The sequence below is a fragment of the Alexandromys fortis genome, unplaced genomic scaffold (genome assembly GCF_014885135.2).
Source record: "Alexandromys fortis isolate MF-2015 unplaced genomic scaffold, M_Fortis_MF-2015_v1.1 scaffold_28, whole genome shotgun sequence".
NCBI classification, from domain to species: domain Eukaryota; kingdom Metazoa; phylum Chordata; class Mammalia; order Rodentia; family Cricetidae; genus Alexandromys; species Alexandromys fortis.
The window spans coordinates 11,958,311-11,971,772 of record NW_026067901.1 but is presented as its reverse complement, the minus strand read 5'-3'; the positions used below and the strand labels follow the sequence as shown (position 1 = coordinate 11,971,772).

The 13,462-nt window shown below is 52.7% G+C and overlaps 1 protein-coding gene across 3 annotated transcripts in view; it reads left to right on the top strand.

Annotated features, from left to right (window-relative positions):
- Positions 1 to 13,462, top strand: part of Gramd4 (GRAM domain containing 4) — a 76,861-nt gene that overhangs the window by 53,730 nt on the left and 9,669 nt on the right. For all 3 annotated transcript variants that reach the window (XM_050128451.1, XM_050128459.1, XM_050128467.1), the window contains exons 4-9: positions 3,372 to 3,492; positions 6,608 to 6,681; positions 10,117 to 10,249; positions 10,774 to 10,799; positions 11,520 to 11,611; positions 12,725 to 12,816. In XM_050128451.1, the coding sequence (XP_049984408.1) occupies positions 3,372 to 3,492; positions 6,608 to 6,681; positions 10,117 to 10,249; positions 10,774 to 10,799; positions 11,520 to 11,611; positions 12,725 to 12,816 (538 nt within the window). The remainder of the gene's footprint in view (positions 1 to 3,371; positions 3,493 to 6,607; positions 6,682 to 10,116; positions 10,250 to 10,773; positions 10,800 to 11,519; positions 11,612 to 12,724; positions 12,817 to 13,462) is intronic.

Sequence of the window (13,462 nt, the reverse complement as noted above, 5' to 3'; positions counted from 1 at the left end):
GGAGAGAGAGAGAGAGAGAGAGAGAGAGAGAGAGAGAGAGAGAGAGGCTTTGATCTTCACATGAGCTGGGATCCAAGAGGCCACAGGGTGGTGAAGGTGGCGGGGCATCAGGTGACCAGGCAGGAAAGTATCAACCCCCCCAGTCTCAGCCCTCCCCCCTCAGTCTCCCCCACCCAGCAATGCCAGTGATGTAAGGTTTCCCAAATCTGTTTATCCTGTGCTGGAAGCATTGTCTGTATAGAAACAGAGATGGGAGGTAGGGGTGTTTCAGGAAGAGTCTGCTCATACATCTGGTTCTCTTAATTGTTTTTTTAAGATTCAGTTATCATTTTTATATGTACCTGTACATCAGCTTGACACAAGCTAAAATCATCTAAGAGGATGGAACCTTAATTTAAAAAAAAAAAAATGCCTCCGCAATATCAGCTGTAGGGCATTTTCTTAATTAGTTATTGTTGAGGAAGGACCCAGCCCATTGTGGGTGGGGCCATCCCTAGACTGGTGACCCAGTGTTTTATAAGATAGCAGGCTGAGCAAGCCATAGGAAGCAAGCCAGTAAGCAGCACCTCTCCATGGCCTCTGCATACACTGCTGCCTCCAAGTTCCAGGCCTGTTTGAGTTCCTGTCCTGCCTTCCTTCAGTGATGGACTATGATATGGAAGTGTAACCCATAAAAACCCTTTCCTCCTCAACTTACTTTCGGCTATCGTATTTCATCACAGCAATAGAAGTACGTGTGTGCCTGTGTGAGCTTATGCATACCACGTGAGTGCTGGTGCCCAGAGGCCAGAGGGCATCTTCCTCCCTGGGACTGGAGTTACAGGTGGCTGTGAGCTCTCTGATGTGGATCCTGGGAACAGAACCCGGGTCCTGTGCAAGAACAATAAGTACTCTTAACTGCTGGCCCATCTCCCCAACATTCCCACCCACTTTTTAAAAAAGATGTATTTCCATACCTGGTTCTTGAGCTGGCTATGTACAGTTCTTGATTGCCTGATTGCCTGCCCTGAGTTGGTTGAGCCAGGTAGATTTCTACCTTGGAGAGAAAGCTCATTGGTCCATTCAGTAGAGGTTAGCAGATGGTTGGTCTCTCCACCTGTCATTCAGTGAGCCCCAGTATATCTTCTGCTGTATCTCTCCCAGGCTGCAGGAGAGGCCAGGCAGCTGAGAGTTGGGTCCTGTGCAGGGAGTCTCCTGGCCTGTTCATCTCAAGTGATCATACAAACTCTATGTTGCTAAGAGACCCAAACTCTCTTAGCTTTCATCCATCTCTGTGACCCTCTCAGGGAAGGGGCTAGACCAACATAGTCTCCCCTTGCATTATAGGCAAGGCTCTGCCTACTAGGAGTCCAAGCAGACAAGGGCTAGCATCTAGGCCTACCCAATGGGCCTATTCATATGCCTGAGGCCGCTCTCCAGGTCCCACCTAGATGTGTGCTCTGGGCAGCATATCCTCCCCAGTTAGTGTCCCGGAAACTCTGACGGAGGCTAAGGCATAGGAACTCAGTGAGTGTCTACCACTGAAGCTGTGTGTAGCTTGGTCCTCACAGCTGCACCAAGAGGCAAGGGGGGATTGAGGCAGCCTTGCCTTACAGTCAGGATTAGCAATGGGATGGGTAGGGTGCCCTGTGAAACCTACGGCTTATGGGCTGAGGACCCCAAAAGTCCAGAGCCCTCTGCTGCCTCTGTGGGCAACAAGTGTCATGGACAAGACTCTTAGCACCCCAATTCTTCTGTGTCAGTGTCCCCAGGAATCCCAGTACAAGACCAGGGTCAGCATGCTTGACGTCTAGGGCCCTGGCAGTGCTGTATACATGTGCCCTTCGAGTGATCAGGGCCTTGGCCCTTTTGGAATTCACATAGTGCCCACTCTCCATCACTGCCCTCTTCGAGGCCCTGGCCAGTCAGTCCAGCATGTGTATCCCTGTAACCAAATCACCTGTTTCCGTTGCTAGGCTCTCACTGAGCTGTCTGTCCCCACCTGTCATCCCTTTACTGCATCCTTGACATCTTGAGCTGGCCGGGCCCTGCAACTGAAGACAGTGGTAGTAGGGTCCTCCCTCTGGAATCTTCTGGGATAGTGGGGTGGAGTCAGAGAAGCCTATGAATGGTTTGGAGATAGGCTCGTGTCTTGAGTCCTGCTCTTAGGAAGGCCGTCCTTGCTGTGTCCTTCTCCAAGGGCTTCTCCAGGTGGTCTCTGGCAAACCTCACTCAGAACCCCAAGGAGTGTCACAACCTCCCTTCCCTAAAGTATTACCCTGCCTGGCCAAGTTAAGGGAGGGTGTGCAAATGTCTCTCTACACGTGTGACAGATCATGGAATACCGAGGGTGCCTAGTGAGCAAGCGATCCTGGTTCCATCCTGCACCGTGTCTTTGCCCTGTAGGGCAAGGTCAGCAGGCTGAAGGGACCTCTGTCCCTCTCTAATTGAACCCTACCCTCACTGCTCCTAGACGGCTGTTTCTGTTCCTCTGTCCCTTTCTGCTAGGATTCAAGACTGCCCAGAGCAGGGCCGAGGGCCGTCAGTCAGGACTCCCTCCCGGGGGAACCAAGCACAAAAAGTAGTCTATTGAGAGGGATGGTTCTTCACCCCCAGAATCTGACTGCATTAAACTGAGTGATCCTGGTGTGACCCAAGAAGAGGGATGATGGAATGCTGGCTAGGACCCCTCTTTCTCATGCCAGTATGGAAAAATGGAGGGGGTCAAACCTGCACAGTTGTGGGTTGTGACCTGAGTGAGTTCTCATGTACTCAGAACAAAGGGCAATTCTGCCATGACTTTGACCTTATGTTTGGCCTCTGCAGTTTGAGGCCACTGCCCTCCTCAACTCCTCCTTTTCCCCCCCCCCCCCGGAGCTGCCAGGTTTTCTGCCCAACACCCCTCCCCCGGCCATCTGCAATATGGCCCCTTAGTTTCATGCAGGGCTTGATTCTGATCTGACCTTCAGGAGGGTCTTTCCAGGGGTACCCCACCCCCTTCGTAGACCTCTTGCTACCCCCAGGCTCCTCTGCATCGAGGTAGCTTGAGGCTTGCTTGCCTCTGTTCTGCTGATGGCACCTCCTGGAGCCTTTCTGTCACCGTTGTGTTAACCCAGTCACATGGTGGTGTGTGCCTCAGGGTGTCCACGGTGGTGATGGCTGGGCTAACTATGCTAACAGGCTTGCATAGTTCTCCTTTGCACCATTATTGAGCAAGGAGGGGGTCAGAGAGCTGCTAACATTCTCACGGCCTGCCAACTGAGCGCTCAGCAAACCTGAGTTTGCTCTAGCCCCTTTTGGAGTCGGAACCCATCTGCTGTTTGTGAGGTGGGCAGTGTTGTCAGAGGGAACAGTGGGCATAAGGGCTCATCACTTGGCTCTTTGCTCCACAGAGGAAGAGCTCCGGAAGCTTCGAGAAGAGACCAACTCAGAGATGCTGCGGCAGGAGCTCGATCGGGAGCGACAGCGCCGGATGGAGCTGGAACAGAAAATACAGGAGGTGCTGAAGGCCAGGTGACCCCCACATTGATCTTTTCTTACTACTGTAACGATATTCCTGAGGCTAGAAAAAAGAGGGGTGGATTTAGCTCATAGTTTCAGAGTTTGAAGAACACGGTGCTGGCATTGGTTCAGCCCTGGTGGGCCCTCAAGGTGCCTGATGGGAGTATCTAGGAGAGAGGTAACATCCTGCTGGAGGCTGGGCAGAGTCAAACACACTTAATGACCCTTTGGTGAGAACTGACTAATTCAGGGTCCCAGAGAACTCCATTAATCCCTTCCCAGGGCTGCTCCTTCTACCAGGTGCCATCTCTGAAAGGTCCCCCAACCCCTCCCCCACCAGGCCGTGACCCTTTGAAAGAGAAGCAACAATTTAAGCCACAACATTCACCCCCTCCTTGTTGGGCAGGGCTTCCTGGACCCTCAACTCACATCCCTGACATGGCCATGGGCCAGAAGGGGTGGGAACTAGGCCATCTGAGAAGTCTTGTTCTTGATCCCTAAAGGAGAGCCAGGAGAGTTGTATTGCTGGCCTGCTCTGACTCCCCAGGTGTGAGTCCTGCCTGAGCCTGTCCAAGCCACGTTATGGAAAAGTATCTTTCTGGGAGATGGGGATCAATACACCTAGCACCAGCCAGCCCTATGTAGAGAGCTGACCCAAGAGGGTCTAAAGGTACCAGACCACCTATTGTCCCCTCCAGTCTTGGCTAGAAGATGCTCCCTGACCTGTGCACCCTCTCCGATCCTCTTACGTAGCCCCAAAGGGCTGGTTGAGACTCTTGGCCTCTTCTGGGGATACCCTGACCCTGCTCTGTGTTTTCCTATACTCATTGCCCTTCCCGAGCAGCTGCTGCAGCCCTGCTCAAGCCCTGTGGCCCACACAGAGGCCTCACTGCTTCTGCAGCCCCAATGCAGGGGTCCTGAGCACCCTGCCCCCTCCAGCACCTCACTGCATACCACTTCTGTAGAGCTGCCCACCGAGATCACACCCTCATCTTCACAGGCTCACCCGGTGGGTGATGTTGCCACTTCAGCTTCTGCAAGTGATGTTTATAGGTGACAGCTTTTCCTTGGATAAGTCCTCTGAGCACTTGGTCCCCTGGGCACCTGCAGCCTCCTTACTCATTCACTCTACTGACCATCCTCACGAGTGTAGCCTCTGCCTCTACTGCCTCTGGCAAGAGGCTTTTCCGTACAGAGCATCACACAGGTGACAAGATCAAACTGTAGACTGAGTCCCTCTGCACAACAGCCATAGTGCCACCTGGAAGATAAGGTTGGGGACCCAGAACCCCAGCTTTCCCAACTTGGCATCCACCACCCTTACCCTACTGTACTCTCAACCCCTGTCCCTGTCCCTGCTAGGCCATAGTGAATGCCTCTCAGGAGTTTGGCACATACACACTGCTATTTCTGGAATACCCCAACTGGACCATGCTTGTCCATGAGGACTGTCTTCCTTGCTGGGATTTGCTCATCGAGTATGAATCACGCTGGTCGCAGAACTCACAGCTCAGTTTCAAGTGCCAGGTTCCTGCATGGTCGCAACCACTTCCTCCCGGGTCTTACGTCGTGCACAGTAGCTGCTCTGAGAAGCCCAGGTCTTGGAAGTGAAGCAGCCTATTCCCTGTCCTGCTATCCTTGGTGACAGTTCATATGCTTTATAGCATACGCTGTTAATCAGGCTACCCTGTCCCCCAGCCCAAACCCCTGTGGCCTGTTTAGAGTTTACCAGGGTTGGGCTCACCATGGGGCCTATTTGGGGAGGAGGACCCTGCCTTACCTTTTAGCCATGGCTACAAGACCAGTGTTTCCCACATCGGAGGCCTCAGCTAGAATTCTCCTGGGTTGAACACCGACCTTAGAGATTCAGAAGCTAAATGATGTCTTGCTATACATAGGATGTCTTTTTCCATGCTGCCCCCCCCCAGCTTCCCATGAAGGCCAGGCTACCCTTGGTGGTCCTACCAGGAGCACTCAGCTATAGACTGACCCTGTCCTGCTACCATCCCAGCAGCCTCAGCTTCTCTTGCCCACTATCTACCCCCTAACCCCAACCCCACTCTAGGGATCTACCCTCCTCCTTTCTTCCTTAGTGGATGAGCTTGCAGGACCCTGGGTCAGTTCTGAGGACTTAGAGGGTACAACTCAGATGCAGATGAGAAAGGAGCGTCCAGGCGTGACCCAGGAAGTAGCAATTGAAGGTCCTAGGAGAACCAAGGGGCCCCTTCCCTGCCTCATACCGAGGATGGAGAAGGATTTAGGGGGCCCCTGGAAGCCTGAAATTAGAGAGAGAGGGACATTTCCAGGTGGAGCCTTCGTCATTTCTGATCATATTAGTGAGCCGAGTTACGCGAGAGAAGGCCTGTGTGGGGACATGCAGTGCACACATCCATACACCACACAACACATGCGCATATATAGCCCACACACTCCACAGATGTATACCCATGTCTCACAGAGCCTGGGAACTACTGGCTGTAGGAACAGCTACTGTGTACCTGTGTCACAAGCCAGTGCGGGGGAGATGGTTGACACTCACACCCCAGAGGAAGGCAAAGCTGGCTAGAGAAACAGAATAGAGATGCCACCCACGGGGTGTGACCCAGGCTGCTGCTGGGATATAGCTCCTTTAGGGTCTGCAGTTGAAGGTACGTGACTGTCAGAGTCAGACAGGTAGCCAGCTAGACTCCAGGTGAAGGCAGAGCCTGAGGGGGCCATCAGGCCCAGTAAAGACTATCATGATCATGTGCTGAGCTGGGGCCAGGAAGCCAGGGAGATAGATGTTGGGGTATCGTCTAGCTGCGGCCTCGTGTGGTGCTGGATAGAGGGTGTGTGTGTGGTATTCTTGTTAGTGAACTATTTTCCCCACACCCCAAGCTTAAGGATGAAATAAGCAACTGTGTTAAAATTAATCGGAAAGGTGAACCTCTTGCTTATGGGACGCTGCTTGCCCATTGGAAACTAGAGCAGAGAAAGTACCTTTGTACGTATTGGGCTCTGTCCTCACCAGTGCTCCAGCCTTCAGGGGTGCTCCAGGGGTTGGCAGATCCCACCTGTCACTGTTCAGTTCCATGCGGTGTTGCTTCCTGTGTTTGCACTCATAAGCTTTGCCTTTCTCCTGTTTCAGGTCAGAGGAGCAGCCGGCACAGCCTCAGCAGCCGCCGAAGGGACAGAGCCAGGCCAGCAATGGCACAGGCACAGGTAGGCCCCTGGGAAGGAATGGTTGTCTCCCCAGCCAGGCCTCGCCCATGTGGGAATCTCCTGCCGTCAAAACGGGGTTAGAGTCTCTCACTGTGAGCTTGTGAGTCATCATGCAGGCTCAGGTCACCCCAAAGGTGATCTCATTTCCTCGCACAAATGTGACATGTTGTCTAGTTTGGTATGGCCTCCCGAGGGGCACCAGAAGGCACACTGGGTATGCAATGCCGACTTGGTGACCTGTTCTCTGTGACTGGTCGTCGCATGTGGGTACTGAATGGACTATGGCAGGCCATGGCAAGGAATTCCTGACCTCCCAGGTAGGGAGCAAGCCTTTCCTCCTCCCCTGGCTTCCTGCCTTAGTGCCCACATCATCTTGACATGTGTTTCATATTCTAAAGCTGTCCTTCAGAGGAGCCGAGAACTCCATTCTCTGTGCAGTTCTCGTGGGCCCTGGCTGCATCCTCACCGACAGTGTCCCTTCTGCGTGCTGACCAGTCACAAGGCTCCCCTCCCTGTGCCAGTAAGCCTGGCATAAACCATGGCTTAGATCATTGGCTTCAGGCTGCCTGCATCAGGAAGAGGCCTCTCCTAAGGTTCTCCCAGATCCAGCCTCACTGCGCTCACTGGCCGCCGGCCCCAGTGCAGGTTTGGCAGTTGCATTCCCTGGGACATGGCCTCCTTGGGCCATCTGGAGCATCCCTGGCCAGTTCCCAGGCCTAGATGCAGAACCCTTAGCTTGTGAATCTTGGTTACCAAGTGAGAAGCAGCACAAGAGACCCTTAGTGCTTGGTGATAGGATTAAGAAGCGTGCGATCAAAAGACCCCAGCTTCTTGGTCCTTCACAGGGCTGATGACCCTTTATTCTCTTGTCAAGGTCAGACCTCGTTTTGTTTTTCTATTTTTTAAAAAGGCATATTTTTATTTTATGTGTATGAATGTTTTGCCTTCATGTATGTCTGTGTACTGTATGAGTGCCTGGTGCCCCAGGAGGCTAAAAGTTATTAGATCACTTGAAACAGTTGTGAGCTGCTGTGCAGGTGCTGGGAATTGAACCTGGAAAAGTAGCTGGTGCTCTTAACCATGGAGCCTTCTTTCCAGCCTCCCAAACCTTTTTTTTTTTTTTTTTTCGAGACAGGGTTTCTCTGTGGTTTTGGAGCCTGTCCTGGAACTAGCTCTTGTAGACCAGGCTGGTCTCGAACTCACAGAGATCCGCCTGCCTCTGCCTCCCAAGTGCTGGGATTAAAGGCGTGCGCCACCACCGCCCGGCCCAAACCTAATCTTGATCTCCATGATCACCAGACGTGTTGGCTGTGTGGAGCTATGGCCCTTGGTCACCCTCCAAGACAGGACAGGGAGGATGTGGCAGGGGAGAGGGACCACACCCTGATTCTGTCACATCCAAGATAAATGAAGGAAATTAGCCATTGTGTGTGTGTATGCCTCAGGCTGTCCCTGAACCTCAGGTGTCAGAATAAAGCACTTAAGGCCTTTCCCTTCCTAGGAGCTGGCCCTGAGGAGCATGGGAGAAAGCATCCCCTGCCCTGGTTATGGAAGTCCAGCAGGGGTCTCACCTCTCCCCTCGTGGGTTGGCTTCAGAACTAGGTGAAGACTACCCCCTTCAGGCAGCTGACCATGTTCCCTGGATCTGGGGTCCACAAACCACATACCCTGTCTAGTTTGTCTTTATATATATACACACAAGGTCTCTCTATGTAGCCCAGGCTGATCCTCTTGCATTAGCCTCCCAAGTGCTGAGATTATAGATGTTCAGCACCATGCCAAGAAGGGATTTACTTCTTCCTCTTCTCTTCTTCTTCCTCCTCCTCCTCTTCTTCTTCTTCTTCTTCTTCTTCTTCTTCTTCTTCTTCTTCTTCCTCCTCCTCCTCCTCCTCCTCCTCCTCCTCCTCCTCCTCCTCCTCCTCCTCCTCCTCCTCCTCCTCCTCCTTCTTTTTTCGGTTTCTTGAGACAGGGTTTCTCTGTGTTAGCTTTGGAGCCTGTCCTGGAACTCGCTCTGTAGACCAGGCTGGCCTCAAAGTCACAGAGATCTGCCTGCCTCTGCCTCACAAGTGCTGGGATTAAAGGCAGCACTGCCTGGCATTGAGTAACATTTTTAAATGGCTTTTTGTGTGTTTAAAGGGTTGGAAAAAACCAGAAGGTTATTTCTCAGCAAGTGAACCTTCTGTGAGCCCAGTGTCCATAAATAGCCCAGTGGAAGCACAGGCTAGCCTGTCTTTTGACTGATCTTTAGGCTGCCTTTGGCTTCTAGACGAGCTTGCCTGCCCATCTAGATCTACCCGAAAACCTTGTTGGACTGTAATAGAGCCAAATAAGCCTAAAGAATCCCCCCCCCCCCGCCTGGGTAGCCCCAGGGGACACACACTTCTGCCCCTGTTGGCCTGTGTTTTGCTACTTCTGTCCAGGCCGAGTGACCTTGTTTTTATGTCGACTGTTGTCCACTCGCCCTGGGTCCACAACACACCTGACGTGATTTTTTTTTTTTTAAGTTTTAATGGACACATGATATCTGTACCTGTTTGTGGCACCACAGGTGTCTGGTGACCATGCACCTGCCATTTCCACTCTCTTAAATTGTTTCTTAAATTATGGTGGAGCAGCGTCCCCTGCAGGCAATTCCACATCTTGTTTTCTTTTGTTTAGTTAGTTAATTTATTTTGAGACAGTGTCTCTATATATAGTTCTGGCAGTCCTAGAACTTGATTTATAGACCAGGCTGGCCTTGAACTCACATAGATGCACCTGCCTTTGTCTCACATGTGCTGGGACTAAAGGCGTGTACCAACTCACCTGGCATCCACATCTTGTTTTCTTTAGTATGCAGTTGGGGGGCATCAGTGGGCTCAGACCAGACAGCTTTCTCTCTGACTTTCTCCCACTTGGGTTGCCATCTATGGTCTTAGCTGTCCATAAAGAAAGTGAGTGAGACACAGCCAATCACTGTGAGCTCATCCCAACCAGCAGCTTGGTCTCTGGGCCCTGTACCCCAATGCACACACTGGCTGGTCTTTGAGCCCTGGCATGGTGAGTCCTGTCAACCACTTCCCAGACTAACCAGAGGTAGACAGGGAGAGTGGGACAGACTGCCATCATGGTCTGACATGGTCTTGACATAAGCCCAAGGCTGCTGGAAAATTGAGACCTGGAGGTTTCTGGGGTCCAGTGTGACGATGGAGACATTGTGCTTTTGAGGGTCTCTGTGGCCGGGGTGGCTCTGGCCCACAAGGAGCAGGCCCTTCAAAGGCTTCTCTGGCTGGGTCCCTTCACATCTCGCTCCACAGTGAAACCCTCACTCTAAGCATTTCCTGTTTCCCTACCCAGATGGACATTTTCTGGGAGGTCACATCCCTGGTCCAACTCCCTGATCAGAAGTTGTGTGGACGCTGCAGTTTGCTCTCTGATCTCTGCTCCTTCCCACAGACCGCCGCAGTCAGGGACTGTCGTCCCGTATACAGAAGTGGTTCTATGAGAGGTTTGGGGAGTATGTGGAGGATTTCCGCTTCCAGCCAGAGGAGAACACAGTGGAGACGGAGGAGCCCCTCAGTGCCCGCAGGTAGGGGCACCTCACCTAGCAGCTGTGTGCTAGGGCCAGGGTCCTACACCAAACTTCAGCATTCCTTCTGAAGTTGCTGCCACAAGCTCCTAGAGGTCCCTTGTGCCCCTGTTTCTGGGGCACCACTTGTGGTTTGTGACAGAAGTCACGTGAGGGCCATGTGGGCCCCGTGTCCTCCACAGGGGCTGGATTCCTTGGTGGTTCATGGTCCTGGTCAGTATACAGTGGCTCCCCTTACCAGACACTCTCATAGACACGGGGGGAGGCTCTGGAGAGTCAGCCCATCCCAAGTGCTCATGAGGTAGACGTGACAGATGGGTGGGCTGTCTGTTGTGGAGTCACCCCTGCTTTCATAACTCAGGAACGGGCATCAGAGGCACCCAGCATTGTCCTCTCCAGGCCCCTGGGGGACCCAGGTACTTAGACGTCCTCCTTACTGCCCATGTGCTAGTGGTGCTTGCATACCGGGCGTCCTGAGTGTGCTGGTGACTTCACACCGATCCTTGTCTCTCTCCCTCTCTCAGGTTAACTGAAAACATGAGAAGATTGAGTAAGTACTGTGGGCTTGGTGTGGAAGAGAGGGGAGAGGGAGGAGTGGGGGGAGGGGAGCTGAACAGAACTCTCCAGAAAAACATCTAAGGACAACTCCTCCCCTGTCTTCCCTGAGATGTAAGCTTGTAGTGGCTGTACCTGAGCCATTCTACATTCGGGGGCTGATGGGGAACTGAGCTTGCTCAGCATTTAGGGTAGTGACCCTTTAGATACAGTTCCTCATGTTGTGGTGACCCGCCCTCCCCAACCACAAAATTATTTTTGCTGCTACGTCATCACTGTAATTTTGCTACTGTTATGAATCGTAATGTAAATATTTGTGTTTTCTGGTGGTCTTAGGCGATCCCTGTAAAAGGGTCATTTGACACAGAAAGGGGTCATTACCCACGGTTGAGAACCGCTGATTTAGGATGGAATATGGCTCAGTTCTCTGATACTCCTCAGGCCCCACAGAGTGCAAACGGCTGCGATCCTCACTGCCTCTTCCCATTCCCTTTTTCCTGCTACTTGGGGGCCTGGGCTAGGAGCAGGTGGCATCTCCCTGTGGGAACCACGGTTAATGGTCAGGAAGGGCCTGAGCAGCAGGGACCTCCAGCGGGTTGGGTCTTGCATCACCAAGCTAGTTTTGCTTCTAGCTGGGTGACCCATATGACCCTGCTCATGTGCTAAGAAGCAGGCCAGCACTGTGCTGACCGTTGTTGTCTGTTCTGTCCCCCAGAGCGTGGTGCCAAGCCGGTCACTAACTTTGTGAAGAACCTGTCTGCCTTATCTGATTGGTACTCCATCTACACCTCTGCCATCGCCTTCACCGTGAGTGTTCTCACAGGCTGGGGAGGGCCAACAGCAGGCCTGAACCAGTCTTCCTCATGAGGCCCCCAGAGGACAGCCCGCAGGCAAAACTCTCCCTTGGGTTTTGAATGTGCTCAGCCTCAGTTTCTCCATCAGCATTATGGGTGTGTGTAGTGGTCTCAATCTTAGATCAAAGACCCGTGGGGACACAATGATCTCTGCATGGCATGTACCTCATTGCTGTGTCTTCAGGAAGCCTCTTGGCTCACTGTTGGTTGTGACCAGAGGCTTGGCCACATGGACCCCAATGGTGGGACCAGGGAGGCTCTTGACAAGGTGTGGTGTCAGAAGGCTGCAGGTGACCTATTTACCTGGAAAGGCCTCCTGGCCAGAAGGAAGCCACCGCCTGGGCTCCGTCCAAGGACTTACAGATAGTACCTTCCTGAGGAGGAAGCCATCTGTAGGGGTTGCCCAGTTAGCCTTTTACCCTAGGAGGGTCCTAAGACAACCCTAATCTTGGGTCAGACCCTCTGGTTCCCTCTCAGGGACTCACTGCCCACCAGGGAGACAGGCATTTTGCACACTCACGGCTGAAGCTATGAGGGAGGGCTCCACCCATCCGGACCTCAAGGTCCTCTTCCCTGCCACCCTCACAGACGCTCTGCAAGGCTTTCCTGCCTGAGGTCCTCATGCTGTCTCCCTAAGAGACTTACTCTTGTTTAGGCCCACCTTCTGGCTTTCCCTGTCTGAATATTACTCAGGGCCTCGGGCTCCATGTGGCAGCTCACCTGCAGTCTGCAGCAGTGGCGAGCCTCCTCATCAGCTGGCAGAACCCACACTGGGGACAGGAGAGACATTTTCACTGGGCCCTGCCGTCCTCTTCTGATCCCCACTCATAAAGGGCAGTCTCCCTGTGTACTGTCCGACCTCTCTCTTAAACTGGAAGCAGCCTTCCTGATTGCCCCCAACCCACATGCCTTTGTTCAACTACCTGGATGGATGTTTGGGGATCTGGGACTGGTCTCCCTGACCAAGAGTCACCTTATTGCTAGGAAGAAGCAGGCAGGATGCATCTTGTACTAGACTACTGTTTGGCCGGCCTAACCATGTCCCGACCTTCCTCCCTCTTCTCAGGTGTACATGAATGCTGTGTGGCATGGCTGGGCCATCCCCATGTTCCTGTTCCTAGCAATTTTGAGGTTGTCCCTCAATTACCTCATCGCCAGGTAGGTGAGCCAGGCTGTCGTGTGGCTGCATCGTACATGTCCGTGCTGTGTGCCTGCTTCCCATACTGCTGTGTGTAGCCCAGGCTTGTGTCATATACTGCTGTTTGTGGGTGGTCCTCTGAGAGGTTCTGGATATTTCAGTGAGCAGACAGTGGGTGTCTGAGCTACAGTATCACCTCCAACCCCCTCCTCCCGGAGGTGCTGTGTGTTTGGCAGGAAGTTCTCCCCAACCCTAGGGTGGGTAGGTAAAGCTACAGGGCTCTCATAAACATCCTTGGTCATGAAAAGGAATCAGGTAAAGCTAGAATTCACAGTGTAAGCAGCACACACACGCACACTTGTGTGATGGGCGCTTTACTCCACCAAGGCTGAGGAGACCCTTCTCTCTGTTATTCTATGTCCTTACTGAACATCCTGGGGAAGCCCCATCTGGGATGAACCCTTACCTGCACTCCCGGGTTAGACTTTCCCTATGCTTGCTCTTAGGAGTGAACCTTAGCTTTTTGCCCTGGCTTGTGAAGAGTCCTTGACTCCAGATTTCATCTCAGCCCCTCAAAAGATTACAAATCCACATACCAGTCCTCTCCATCCCCTTCTGTGCCTGCTGCAGGGATTTATTTGGAAATGATATTTGTAGGAAACACGT